The sequence below is a fragment of the Geotrypetes seraphini genome, chromosome 14 (assembly GCF_902459505.1).
Source record: "Geotrypetes seraphini chromosome 14, aGeoSer1.1, whole genome shotgun sequence".
Taxonomy (NCBI): Eukaryota; Metazoa; Chordata; class Amphibia; order Gymnophiona; family Dermophiidae; genus Geotrypetes; species Geotrypetes seraphini.
This window is the reverse complement of record NC_047097.1, coordinates 26854632-26868488: the sequence shown is the minus strand read 5'-3', so window position 1 is coordinate 26868488 and position 13857 is coordinate 26854632. Positions and strand designations below refer to the sequence as shown.

General features: G+C 43.2%; 1 protein-coding gene across 1 annotated transcript in view; it reads right to left on the bottom strand.

The window, feature by feature from the left end:
* The window catches only part of TUBGCP4 (tubulin gamma complex associated protein 4), a 59543-nt gene that overhangs the window by 34104 nt on the left and 11582 nt on the right, over window positions 1-13857 (bottom strand). Inside the window, exon 4 of the mRNA XM_033920194.1 lies at window positions 1716-1769. Coding sequence (XP_033776085.1) covers window positions 1716-1769 — 54 coding nt within the window. The remainder of the gene's footprint in view (window positions 1-1715; window positions 1770-13857) is intronic.

The window sequence follows — 13857 nt, the reverse complement described above, 5'->3', positions numbered from 1 at the left end:
ACTCTCTTTCTGATCTTCCTCCTAAATCTCTTTCCTTTGTCAGAACTTTCTCCCTTTCCACTTATTCATCCATTCATTCTGTAATCTTGTCCCATGCAGCTAAACCATTTTCTCCAAGATTTAGATATAACATTTTTACATTATATTTGAATTGTATTACTGCATTTCCCCATGTATAGGCCACAGCCTTTACAGTACTCTCCTGAAATTCACAGGGGTACTGTTCTAGGAACCCTTGTGAATTTTGAAAAACCGCAAATATGGGTTTTCCCCTGTCAAAAGGCAGGAGAGACAGAAGAGGGCAGCTGGGGACCCAACGGATGCAGAAAATCACTTGCAGTATGCTCCGACCACCTCTTCCTGTTACTAAAGTCAGGCTACACCAGGGGTCTCAAAGTCCCTCCTTGAGGGCCGCAATCCAGTCGGGTTTTCAGGATTTCCCCAATGAATATGCATGAGATCTATGTGCATGCACTGCTTTCAATGCATAGTCATTGGGGAAATCCTGAAAACCCGACTGGATTGCGGCCCTCAAGGAGGGACTTTGAGATCCCTGGGCTACACCAATCAGGAGCTGCTTTGACACGCAGCTCCTGATAGGTGTAGCCTGACTTTAGTACAGGAAGAGGCGGTAGGAGCATATCGCGAATTAGTGAGTCCGCGATTCGCAAATTCACGGGGGGAACACTGTACATGATCTGTGCAGTGGGTGCGGCTTGTTTAAATGGGGCGGCTTATCTAAAGACATTAAAACTCATTGTTAGATAAGCCGTCCCATTAGAGGAGTACCGTAACTGAACTTTTAAAAAAATAATCCCCCTTAAATACTTGAGCAAACTGTGGACGCTGGTGAAAGGCGCGGACCCAATGGATTCATCACTTGGCGTCAGGTTAGTACTGGCCGTGGAGTTTAAGCCCAGGCCCCTCTGCTTGAGCCGCTGTCCAACTCTGACGACATCTCCGTGGGCAGGTGCTACCTCCTCTAATCATGCTGTGCAGGGCAGGAGCAATGTTTGCAATCTCAAGCCTCACCCTGCCCTGGTTCCTGAACGGCTGCCGTCGCGAGAACTGACAGCAGCCAATCAGGAAGCGGGGCGAGGCTTGAGATCACAAACATCGCTCCTGCCCTGCACAGCGTGATTGGAGGAGACAGTCGTCCAGGAGGTATTTACCAGCAGGGAGGGCGTCGAAGGAGGTATGTAAGGGAGGGATGATGTATAGGCCGCCCCATTATATAGGCCGATGTAGGTTTAAACATTCTTAGATAAGCCGCGGCTAGTAACATGGGGCGGCTTATCTAAGAGTTTTAAACCTACATTGGCATTTCCTGCAGCCTATACATGGGGAAATATGGTCTTTTATATGGATCTTTTGGAATCTGCTTTGGACAACTTGTTTAGATCCCCCCTCCTTCCTTATCTTTTTCTCAGGATACTCTCCCTTGCTCACCATCTTTGTCCAATTTCCACATACCCTGAAGCCTTTTCATGCTATCGGAAGATTTTCCCTGGTAAAGAAACCTTCTCTAATATGTGCCAAAAAGATCCTTCTCAATTCTATGTATTGCATGCACAGCTATAATAATAATAGCTGTTTTATTACAGATACCCAGAATTTCATGACACATGATTTTCCTTCCTAACCCAACTGATCTGTAGCTAGTAACACAAAAGCACAAACGGAAAACAAAAAGGTGCTCTAGACTGGAAACACACCTGATCCAGGGAATAGTTGACATGAGAGATGCAGAGGTGAGGATCTGCCAGAAACTGCAAAGAAAGTAAAGCTGTAGAGATCAGGCTTCCAAATACACAAGAAGTTACATTCAGCACATCAAAAACTACTTGGGACCTGGGTTGGCCAACTGTTGGAAACAGGATACTAGGCTTGATACTGTCTATCCCAGTATGGCGATTCTTATGTTTGGGAAATCTCCTACTGCCCTATCAAGAACTAGATGCTTTTAGAAGATGAATTTCCTGACCATGTCCCATGGAGAAAAAGGAGAAATTAGGTTCTTACCTGCTAATTTTCTTTCTGTTAGTGTGTAGACTGGTATAGGAGATTGGGTTACGAATGGGTTATATACCTCACTGCTACCAGCAGGTGAAGACTGAGAACAAACTTGTATATCAGGATAGCTTCCCCTTTTGCAATCCAGTCTGCCGAATAGCCAAGCAGAACCTAGTGAAAACAGTAAAACACACTCTGAACAGAAGTGTAAAAACACCAAACACTGGTAAACAACTGTTGGAACTAAACCCTGTAATAGAAAATATCCCCAGCTAAGCCAGCTGAACCATAGCTGTTGTTCTTAATTCTCCCCGTCCCTAGAAAAATTCTAGAACCCGCAGAAAACACAAAATCTGCATGCGAGCAAAACAAAACCCCGCAATCACCGCAATCAAAAACAGACAGGGTGGGGGACTATATCAATCTACGGGCTAACAGAAAGAAAATTAGCAGGTAAGAATCTAATTTCTCCATCTGTAGTGCCTAGTAGACTGGTATAGTCCTTACGAATGGGACATACCAAAGCAGTACCCATTAAGGGTGGGACCCCCAAAGGGCTGACACATTCACCGAATACCGTGTCCCGACGCGCTTGAACATCCATATGGTAGTGTCTGACAAAGGAATGCAGAGAAGACCAAACTGCAACCTTGCAAATATCCACTGGAGGCACTAGAGAAGACTCAGCCCAAGAAGCTGCCTGACCCCGAGTGGAATGAGCCTTGAGAAACTCTGGAACTGACTTCTGCTTCAGAAGATAAGCGGAAGCAATAGTCTCCTTGATCCAACGCACAATAGTAGCCTTGGAAGCACCATCCCCCTTACGAGGACCCGCTAGAAGGACAAAGAGATGATCTGATTTCCTGATCTCCTGGGTCCTCTGCACATAAGAGCGAAGGACCTGACTGAAATCCAACTTGCGCAACTGTTTCTGCTCGAAAGAGCCCTCCCGGCTACTCAACCCCCAGGAGGACTACTGCCTGATTGACATGAAAAGGAGAAACTAACTTTGGCAGAAAGGAAGGAACAGGCCTCAATAGAACCCGCTCCCTAGAAAACTCCAAGAGAAAGCCTGTAGCTCATAAAAACGTCTAGCAGAAGTAATGGCCACCAAGAAGACCGCTTTAAGAGTAAGGTTCTTCAAAGAACAGTCGCCCAACGGTTCAAAGGGAGGGCGCACTAGGACAGAACCAGATTCAGATTCCAAGATGGAACAGAGGGTCGTACGGGAGGCTTGAGCAATTTGGCCTCCCGCAAGAAGCGAATCAAATCAGGAATGGCAGTTGAACGCTGACCTTTCAACAACCCATGAAAGGCTGACAAGGCCACAAGGTGAACCCAGAGAGAAGACCAAGCCAGTCCCCTATCCAGGCCATCCTGCAAGAACTCTAAGATGGTAGGCAGGGAAGCGCGAAGAGAGATCACTCCATGCGCAGCACACCACTCCTCAAATATACGCCAAACCCTCAATTAATCCCAAGAGGTGGAAAGCCTCCGCGACCCCAATAGAGTTGACATCACTATCTGAATACCCCTTCTTGCCTAGGCGATCCCTTTCAAAAGCCAAGCCATAAGACAGAAGGGACCCAGATCGAACATTGGAATGGACCCTGAGTCAGAAGGTCATCCAAGAGAGGCAGAGGAAGAAGATCTGTCACTAGATGCCTCACCAGATCCACGTTCCACGGCCGTCTGGGTCACTCTTGAGCCACCAGCACCACCAGGCCCGGATGACAAACTATGCGGAGAAGAACTCTGCCCACTAATGGCCACGGAGGGAACACATACAACAGCCCCTCCGTTGGTCATGGTTGAACCAGAGCATCTATTCCTTTGAACAGTCAACCCTCCCTATGTTTTTTTGAGCCAAGCCAGTTAATCTTCCCCTCCCTTGCAACATTCCATTGTAATCAAATCTCCTCTTGTTTCTATCCCTTCTCCTCCAAATCTAATTAATTCTTGAATTGTGGATCATTTACATGTTAGTTTGTTTTTACTATTTGCTTTATAATCAAATAGAAGTGAAACATGAAATGTACAAGAAGTCTAAACATCAGGAAGGGAGGAAGACAACCACCCTACTCAAGACACTGTCGCTTCTGGCCCACGGTTTAAATGTAGAACGCTTCACAAAGGAGTGGAAGAAGGGTCAGGTTGCTGCGTGGAAAACTGGCCTGGTCCTCCACCCAAGAGGCTGTCTGTGCTCTAAAACAGCCGCACCAGTCCAACCTACCTGATCTACTAGAGATAGAGAAATAGCAACTAGCTTCAGAATATACCAGTCTTATACTTCCATCTGCTGGCTGAGGGATATAACCCATTGGTACTGATTAGCGCATGCGCTGCACACTGCGCCAAGCTCGCTCTTAGGTGCTTAGGAATAATGGCAATCACACATATATAACCAGTTCAATATTATTATTTATTAATTTTAATCTTACATGTCTCAGAAGATATATGTGTGATGGAGTCCCATCTAGCATGAAATTTGCACCTCTCCAGATGGTCTCTCTGAGTCTATACTGGTTCGTTCTTTTTATATTTTCATACTGACCTCATGACATCATCACTTGTCAACCAATCAGCCAACAGAGGCTGTCCTTAGGTTTGAACAAAGAAATTCCTTTTGTCATAGGAAAAAAGTTTCACACATCATATTTTTGTTTACATTAATTTCTGAATATGCATAAAACATTATAACATACCCAATACACTTTTTGTCATTCTCAAAAAGCTTAAATCAAACAGCCTTTCTGTTAAAGCCAGCCTGCATTTCTGCTTTTAGCATCTGCTGAAAAGTCTTTGGTCCCTGTCAGCACAGAGTAGAGAGAGTTGCTTTGCTTAAAGATCAGAGGTTAAATTACAGATGTACTTTTCAGAATTTCCTTAGGTTTAAAATATGTAAAATATGTTTTTCAAAACCAATTCTCATGTTTAATATACATTCACACACATAATCACTCAATGGATCCCATCACACACCCACATCACATATAACACGGTATATTGCATTCAAACCTATTCAAGATTCTTTTTTCTATACCCAACATTGGAATGTGAAATTAAATATGCTCCAAAACTAACCAGCTCAAGTACATCTGTTATCAATTAGGCCATGAGGCTCAAGGCGGGAAACTGCAAGACACAGAGAGAACAAAGAGAGACAGAAAGAAACGTGTATTATGTATATCTATACCTGATTTCCTCTATGGTCCTACCCCACCTAACACCTCACACAAATAGTGAATTCCCCTTTTCCTATGCTATATATTGGTTTCCTGGACTTTTGTTTATCATCCTGACTTTTTCAAAGTTTTAAATGCGTTTGCATGTATATAAGGCCCTCTGATCGGGACTAGAAAGGTCTCTGTCACGCCCTGCTAATGCTTCTGCGCAGTTTGCGCTAAACCAGGCCTTCTTCAGTACAGACTGGTTTAGTTGGAAGATGAGAACAGTCTCAGACAACCAAAAGGACAGATGAGGCAAGACGACCTTTCCCCTCCTTAGATATTACGAGTTCTACCGATCCTTTAAGGACCCGGAGCATTCAGTACATCACAGCAAGGGCAAGGATTACGTTACATTACATTAGGGATTTCTATTCCGCCATTATCTTGCAGTTCAAGGCGGATTACAAAAGAATGATCCAAGATGTATTTCAACAAGAACTTACAAAAAAAAAAAAAAAAAAAAAAATTGGTCATTTTCAAAAAGAGTAAGAAATGGGTAAGGTTATTTGTTTGGGGTAGTTGGCTTTAGTGAGAGGTGGAGTTTGAGACTTGCGGTATTATTTCTTTTTTCAGAGTTTTCTTGAAGAGTATGGTCTTTATTTCTTTTCTAAAAGTCTTGTAGTCGAGGGATGCCGTCAGTAGATTGGCGATTTGATTGTCTAGTTTGGCTGCTTGAGTGGCCAGGAGGCCATCATATAGTTTTTTCCGTTTGACCTCCTTAATTGGGGGGTATGAGAATGGGGTGTGAGTTTTCCTATGTCTGGTTGAGGTGTTGTGGATGAGGCAGTTATTCAGGTAGTTTGGACTGTCTCCGTATAAAGTCTTAAATAGTAGGCAGTAGAATTTAAATTGTATTCTTGCTGGGATCGGAAGCCGCAGATTGGAGATATGCTACTGTAATGTGATCATGTTTCTTTAATGAGTAGATGAGTCTTAGTGCTGTGTTTTGGATAGTTTGTAGTTGTTTTGTTATGGTTGTAGGGCATGGGAGGTAGAGGATATTACAGTAATCAAGTAGGCCTAGTATTAAGGACTGAACTATGAGCTGGAATTGAGTTTTCTAGAAGAATTTCCGAACTTGTCTTAAGTTTCTCATGACTAAGAATGACTTTTGTATTGTTTTATTGATTTGCGGTTGCATGGTGCAGCATCCGTCGATAGTTATTCCTAGCAGATTATTTAAAATAACCCTGCTCCCTCTATGAAGACGCTTGTTGGAAACAAAGTGCTTATAATAACAAGCAGGTGGCAGAAACCCAATGACTGAAAGGACATCACAAGGCCTCTCCTTACCATATTCTGGGGACTTTACCAACTGCATCTCATTGGGACATATGAATATATGTACTTGGATGTTATCAACCTACTTGATGTTACTGGCTGTTGTGTACAATGCTGTCACCATATTCTCTGCCACTGATTGTAAGTGTTGAGATGTGAATGTAGAGAAGCAAATTGTAAGGTGATGGTTAAGGTGTGCGATAGTTTCATAAAATGTGTGTTCCAATCCTGTGTGTAGGGTAGGAAGATATGCATATGGTGGGACACTGTTACCCTCAATAAAGGGGACCCTCCCCATATCAGCGGAAAAGAGGTATAAGAGGGGCCAGATTCTCCTGTTAAATTATAAGACCCAACCATCAAATGGAATGTGGTGAGGAGGCCATAAAGATTGCCACAATGAGAAAGTGGGAATGGGAATCCTACGGTGCATTGATGGTCACACCTTTAAATGGGTAAAAATATCTTCTAATACCTCTGGGCCAATGGATGATGATGTAACCAGGCTTTGAGATTAGAGGCCACAACCTCTAGAGGCAGAGGCAGTTGCACTACCCCTAGGCCGGCCCTCACAGAAAAATGCTGTCTCTAAAAACAAAAAAGTATGCGAGGCTCAGAACTGCTCACTTACTCTGCATAGGTTAGAACAGTTTTAGGCATATTGGGGCAATTGGCCGGGCCTGTGGCATTTTTTAAACATAAGTATGACATTGCTTTTTTTCATAATGAATATATATTTGTACGGCTATTGTTCTATGAGACTCTTTTGTGACCAGATTTTCTACCATTCATTTATACTTCTGCACAGGTGTATGCATTTATATTTGATACTTGACAAATATATATCAGATATCTACCTCTAAACTGAGAGTCATGTTTGATCACTTTATGTCATTTCACTGACCTGCACCTGACAAAAGGGCAGGCAGGTGACTCAAAGTGGGACCCTGGCCATCGTGTAAGTAAGATCTGGTTGTGAATAGGCCCATGTCACATGCAGCTCTTCTCGCCCCAAGGAGAAAGGCTTGGGGCATACTCCAAGAGCAAAGTCTGGGCGGGAACAGCCGAGCGCCTAAATGCAGTCCACCGCTATAACCGGGATGTGGAGGACTGCAAGAAAAAAAATGTAGAGCCATCAAAAGGGAGGTCAGAACTAAGGCTGGCAACCGGGCTCCAGATGCTGACATGGCAAACCTCAGCCCCATGGAGCAGCTGGTGCTCACCTTTGTGTCACCAACATCCACTTATGGTGTGGGCACTCAGGACAGGTCAGCTGTAGCACCTGTAATCCCCATTCAGACAGCTATGTCCCATATTCATAGAGACTTCTCTTTCATCCTTCTTCTCCTCCTCCTCCTGTAATGGGCTGTGAGTACTCCTATTGTTCTAACCTTTAAATAACATCTGTTTGGTACTGCTCCATGTGCTGGTCCCAGAGCATGTTGATGCATGGAATTGGATTTTTAGACCCTTAAACTTACAGTTTGGAACATTTGATATGATCAGCAGGTGTCCTCAGGCCAGGTTTCTGGACATACACTCCTTCCATCCCCTTCATAATGCCAGCAACACACTTCCCTATGGTAGGTGGGTATGTAGTCACACACCTTTGGGATGCATGATACTGGCAGCTCATCTCACCTAGACACGGGAAGAGCACCTGGAGGGAATAGGACAAAACAGTGGTATGCTGTGGCTGACATATGTGCTTTTCCCCTAAGCAGAAGTCAGCTCCGATGAGGATCAGGCAGGGTGCAGTGGCATAGTAGTCCAAGCAGTGCAGGAGCAGCAGGATGAGGCAGGTGTGCTGGCAGCTGCAACCCACAGCTAGCAGGTGCCTGAGGAGTCCCAGCACATGCAACCACAGGAGCCTGGCAATGGGAATGAGGACCTGCTCCTTCTCGCACCACCTCTGCAGTTTGCCGATGTGGCTGGGGATCCTGAGGATGCCAGTGAGGGAGCACATCCTGCCCGCTGGAGGGCACCCAATCGCCAGCGTCGCCACCTAATTAGGCTGGGCCACAATCTCAGCCTGCAGGATTATCGCCAGCAGACGGTCCAGCTGCTGAGACAGGGATCCAGGCACAGTAGCAATCATTAGAGGCCCAACGTGAGAACAATGAGATTCTGAGGCAGCTTTTGCATGCTTACACTGGCATCGTGGCAAAGCTGGAAGGCCTTCAGAGTGAGCTCAGAGCCACGAACCATCCTCTCACCACAGGCCAGCCCCCTCATCAGGGGCCTGCACCACCCTCCAGCACTGCCTCAGTGGCAAGAGGACGCAAAGCCACCAAAAAACGCCACCATTCCCAGATCTTGGGCCCTGTCCCACGCCTGCCTTCCTCCTCTCCGGTCAAATGGCCAGCATTTCTACAGCAGGCACATCAGGACACTGACACCAGCAGTGATAGTGTCGACTGACACAGATGTAGACCCAGTTGCTCCAGATGCTTCTGCTCAATCTAGAAGGGGAGCTGAGAGGGCTCTGAGGGTCCGTGGGCGATGGAAGGGGAAGTAGGTAAGGGTCTTATGTTGTTGGGGTGGGTAGGGGGTATTTGGGTGGGGTTGTGTGTATGTAGGGGTACTGTTGTACACATACTATTTGTAAATAAAGATGTTTTGTTTCACTGAAGCTATTCTCAGTGCTGTTTACAAGCTTCAGTTTAACTTCACTGAAGATGACGATTCTCAGTGCTGTTTTTCCAATTCAGTTTAGTAGCACTGAACCTCCACATTGTCAAGTGCCTTGGATCAGGTGTCCATTTCACAAGAAGTGGGTTTGGATTAACCGGTGCCTGGTGCTGACTAGAGAATGACACGGGGAAAAATTCTGTCCCCGTCACCGTCCCCAGACCACCATCCTCTGCACCGCCCCATCCCCACTGGTCCTTACACCTCCCCCATCCCCGTCTCTGCCGTCCCCTTCCCCGCCCCGTCACCGTCCCCGCTGTCTCTTTCAACGCCCCTGCCCTGTCCCCGTCTTCAGTGTCTTCTCCTCTCCATCCCCCCACCCCCAGCACCCTTCACGCGATCCAGCACCTCCCTCCCGCCAGCCAGCCGAGCATTTCCCTCCCTCCCTCCTTTTCCCTTACCTTTTCTTCTTGAAACTGGCAAGTTCTATAAGACTACGAGCTGTATTACAGCCGGAGCCTTCAAGTCGTTTCGAGTTGTCTGCTTGAAAAGTCTCCTCCGATGCAACCGGAAACAAAAAGTTGCGTCAGAGGAGACTTTTTCCAGCAGGCAACGCGATGCGACTTCAAGGCTCCGGCTGTAATACAGCTCGTAGTCTTATAGAAATCGCCAGTTTCAAGAAAAGGTAAGGGAAAAGGAGGGAGAGAGATGCATGGACGGCCGGCGGGAGAGAGTGGGCTGCCGGATTGAACGCTCGTTCACTACTTTTTCACCGCCCCATGCTACCATTCACTGCTCCACGGGGCGGTGAATGGCCTTGTCCCTGAACTTGCGGTGACCTTTTTTTTTGGTCACCGTTTTGGCGGGTTACCTGCAGCTAGCCGCGAGTAACAGGCACCGTGTCATTCTCTAGTGCTGACCCCTTCCTGGAAGGCACTTTGATTGGCTCTGTGGCGTTGGGGTGCGGGAGGCTCCCAAAACAGATATCAACCTCACTAGTAAAGAATTGATTGTAGAGAAGCTCAAAGACATATATCACTATGATATGAATTGTCATTAAGGCCTTCAATATAATGATAGCAGATATGCTAAATCCATGAATGGATATGCTTGCTGTTATATGAAATTGTTATCTAATGAAAAAATAACAAAGTCAGCAGCTTATATATCATTTACTTATCCTTTAATGCAGTGTCTCTAGCATGTCCCGACGGGACCCGTTTCGCCCAAAAGGGCTTTTCAAGGGTTCAGATAGAAACTCTGCATAATACAAAGAATTACAGCATATCTTATAAATCCAATGATAAATATATTTCCATTATTCAAAATTATTAAAACATCAATTCAATTCATCCAATACTGACTGTTTCTATTTTCCAACATATTAAAACATCAACTCAATTAATTCTATAATATTCCAAATATTATGTAATAAATCTAAATAAATCTAAAAAAAATGAGTAATCATTTCAGAACACCTCATAGTGTACAATTATCTTAAACTTTAAATTAAAACCAATTATTGAAACTTCTAATATTACATGAATTATACATAATGCCTAAAAATTCAAATGTATAGATTATTTCAAAATCACCCTATAAATATTTTTCCATAAATAAATCAATTCATGTGATGAATTAAATGTTTGTAATTAGGATATAAAATAACATTTACATTTTAAATTTACTTAAAAAAACGTGAAAAGCTCATCAATTCAATCTAATCATCGATAAGAACCGTTCAAAATAAACCTTAAAGTTTCTATTCTAAAGCGATTCAGATCAACAACACTATCAGTTCCCATAGATTCAAATTCAAAGTTTAAACATATTGTAGAAAAGTAGAAATGCAAGGAAAGAAAGAAGGCTCATTCAATAAACCGACCTTATTTCAGCGTCCTCTCGGCTTAGGGGCTAGAGCTGATAGCTGTAACCTGTGCGTTATATGTCCTCTTTTACACCAATGAACGCTGGCATTGTAAATTTAAAAATGAACGTAATAACAAACTTTTATTGATTATGACAGGAGTTGCCAAGCAACATATTACTAACAATTGGAAAGATCACAGCAGACTTAACTTTAATTTCTGGTGGAATTCACTTTGTCATCTATACAAAATGCAATACAATAGCAATACAAAATGGAAATTATAAAAGGTTTAATAAAGAATGGGAGCCATTAACATTGTTTTGTAATGAATAAACACCATTTTTTTAAACATAAATTATTAACGGAGGGGAAGGGGGGATTGTATAATTGAAGAAAAAGGTAAAAGGAAATAAGAAGGTTAAATGAATTAAGAAGAATAGTGTTGAAAGGGAGGGTGGGTGAGGGGTTTATATATATATATACAATTGTTATTATCTTGATGGATTTATCAAGTGTTGTTTTTGAGCTTATGTATTACTTTTTATTGTACACTTGTTGAATGATTAAAAAGGAATAAAGAAGTAAAAAAAAAATAAAAATGAACATGCTTTACGTCCTGAGCATTTTCAACGTATTCAGCATTTCTACTCCGTCATCAGACTTTATTTGTCGTCTTTAGCGCAAACGCATTAAACTAATTATATGCACAAATCCTAGAATAGTATAAATTCATTGATCAGATCTTCAATATCCCAGAGCAGCTTACGCCTCCGCTCTTTGTTTACAAATTGATATAATAAAACACAGAGCGCTAATCACGGTATTGCGGTATATAAGCTGTTATTATTATTAATCATACTTAATGATAAAGCATGCGCTGAATTAAGGTTGGCCACTTTTATAACTGATAGTGTTGTTTATCTGAATCACTTTAGAATAGAAACTTTAAGGTTTATTTTTAACGGTTCTTATCGATGATTAGATTGAATTGATGAGCTTTTCACGGTTTTTAGTAAATTTAAAATGTAAATGTTATTTTATATCCTAATAAACAAACATTTAATTAAACACATGAATTGATTTATTTATGGAGAAATATTTATAGGGCAATTTTGGAATAATTTATACGTTTGAATTTTTAGGCATTATGCATAATCATGTAATATTAGACGTTTCAATGATTGGTTTTATTTTAAAGTTTAAGATAATTGTATAGTATGAGGTGTTTGTTCTGAAATGATTACTTATATTTTTAGATTTTTTAGATTTGTTACATAATATTTGGAATATTATAGAATTAATTGAGTTGATGTTTTAATAAGTTTGGAAAATAGAAACACAGTCAGTATTTGATGAATTGGATTGATGTTTTAATAATTTTGAATAATGGAAATATATTTATCATTGGATTTATAAGATATGCTGTAATTCTTTGTATTATGCAGAGTTCCTATCTGAACCCTTGAAAAAGCCCGTTTGGGCGAAACGAGTCCCGTCGGGACATGCTAGAGACACTGCATTAAAGGATAAGTAAATGATATATAAGCTGCTGACTTTGTTATTTTTTCATTAGATAACAATTTCATATAACAGCAAGCATATCCATTCATGGATTTAGCATATCTGCTATCATTATATTGAAGGCCTTAATGACAATTCATATCATAGTGATATATGTCTTTGAGCTTCTCTACAATCAATTCTTTACTAGGGAAGTTGATATCTATTTTGGAAGTTTTTAAGTTGCTTCACTTTTTCTTCTTCGTTTGGACTTTGGTGCGGGAGGCACTTCATCCTCTCCATCTGGTGGCTGCTCATGGTGCTGCTGGGGGGGGGATCTGGCAGTGGCTGGCTTTTCCGTACAGCAAGATTGTGTAACAAGCAGCACGCCACAAATATTTGAGCCACCTTCTCCGGTTTGTAGAGCAACTGGCCCCCGATCGATCCAGGCATCGGAATCTGTTCTTTTAACTGGCCAAAGGTCTGCTCTATGATGCACCTGGTAGCTCTGTGCCTGCGATTATATTCTTCCTCTGTGAGGGTGTACAATCGGTGTCATGAGCCACACTCGCTGTCACTTGAGAGAGATTAAAAAGAGAGAAAGAAAGTAAATGGCAGTGATTTGCAGGGGACCTACTGTAGAGGCAGATTGGTGGGAGTTTGCAGGAAAAGTGTTGGGATAGAGGGGGGGAAGCAGGGTTGCTGTGTCCCTGAGATACTTACCTAGAAGCCAACTGCCATTGAATTCCCCTTGGGTTGCTCTCCTGTGGAGGCCCGAATGTTGCCGGATGCATGCATCATGTGTGGGCCCGGGATATCTGGCACACAAATCCAGGATCTCTCCCTGTGCATTACACACTATCTGTATTTTCATAGAGTGGTAGGCCTTTCGATTTCTTTAACTGGCCTCATCTGACCGAGGGGGGTCTGAGAGCAATGTTGGTGCAGTCTACCACCCCGATAACTGACGGGAATTGTGCCACATTAAAAAACTGCCTCATGCTGACTGTAGGTAGTGGTGGGGAGGGAGATGTACTCTTGGGTGTAGGTTAGGAAGGCACAGAGAAATTGATTGAGCCAGTTAGAGATGGCAGGCTGAGTGAGACCAGTGTTCACAGCCAGGACCGACTGGAAGCTCCCAGTTGCCAGAAATGTAAGGGCTGCTGTCACTTTTAGGTGAACAGGGATAGGGTTATTGCGACGAGTGCGGGCCTGCAGGAGGGGGTGCAATTGCAGGCAGAGATCCTGGATGGTGGCCTTATCGAAGCGGTATCTCTCCAGACACTGCTTGTCGGTCAGACCAAGAAAGCTGAGCGAGGCCTGAATACCCTC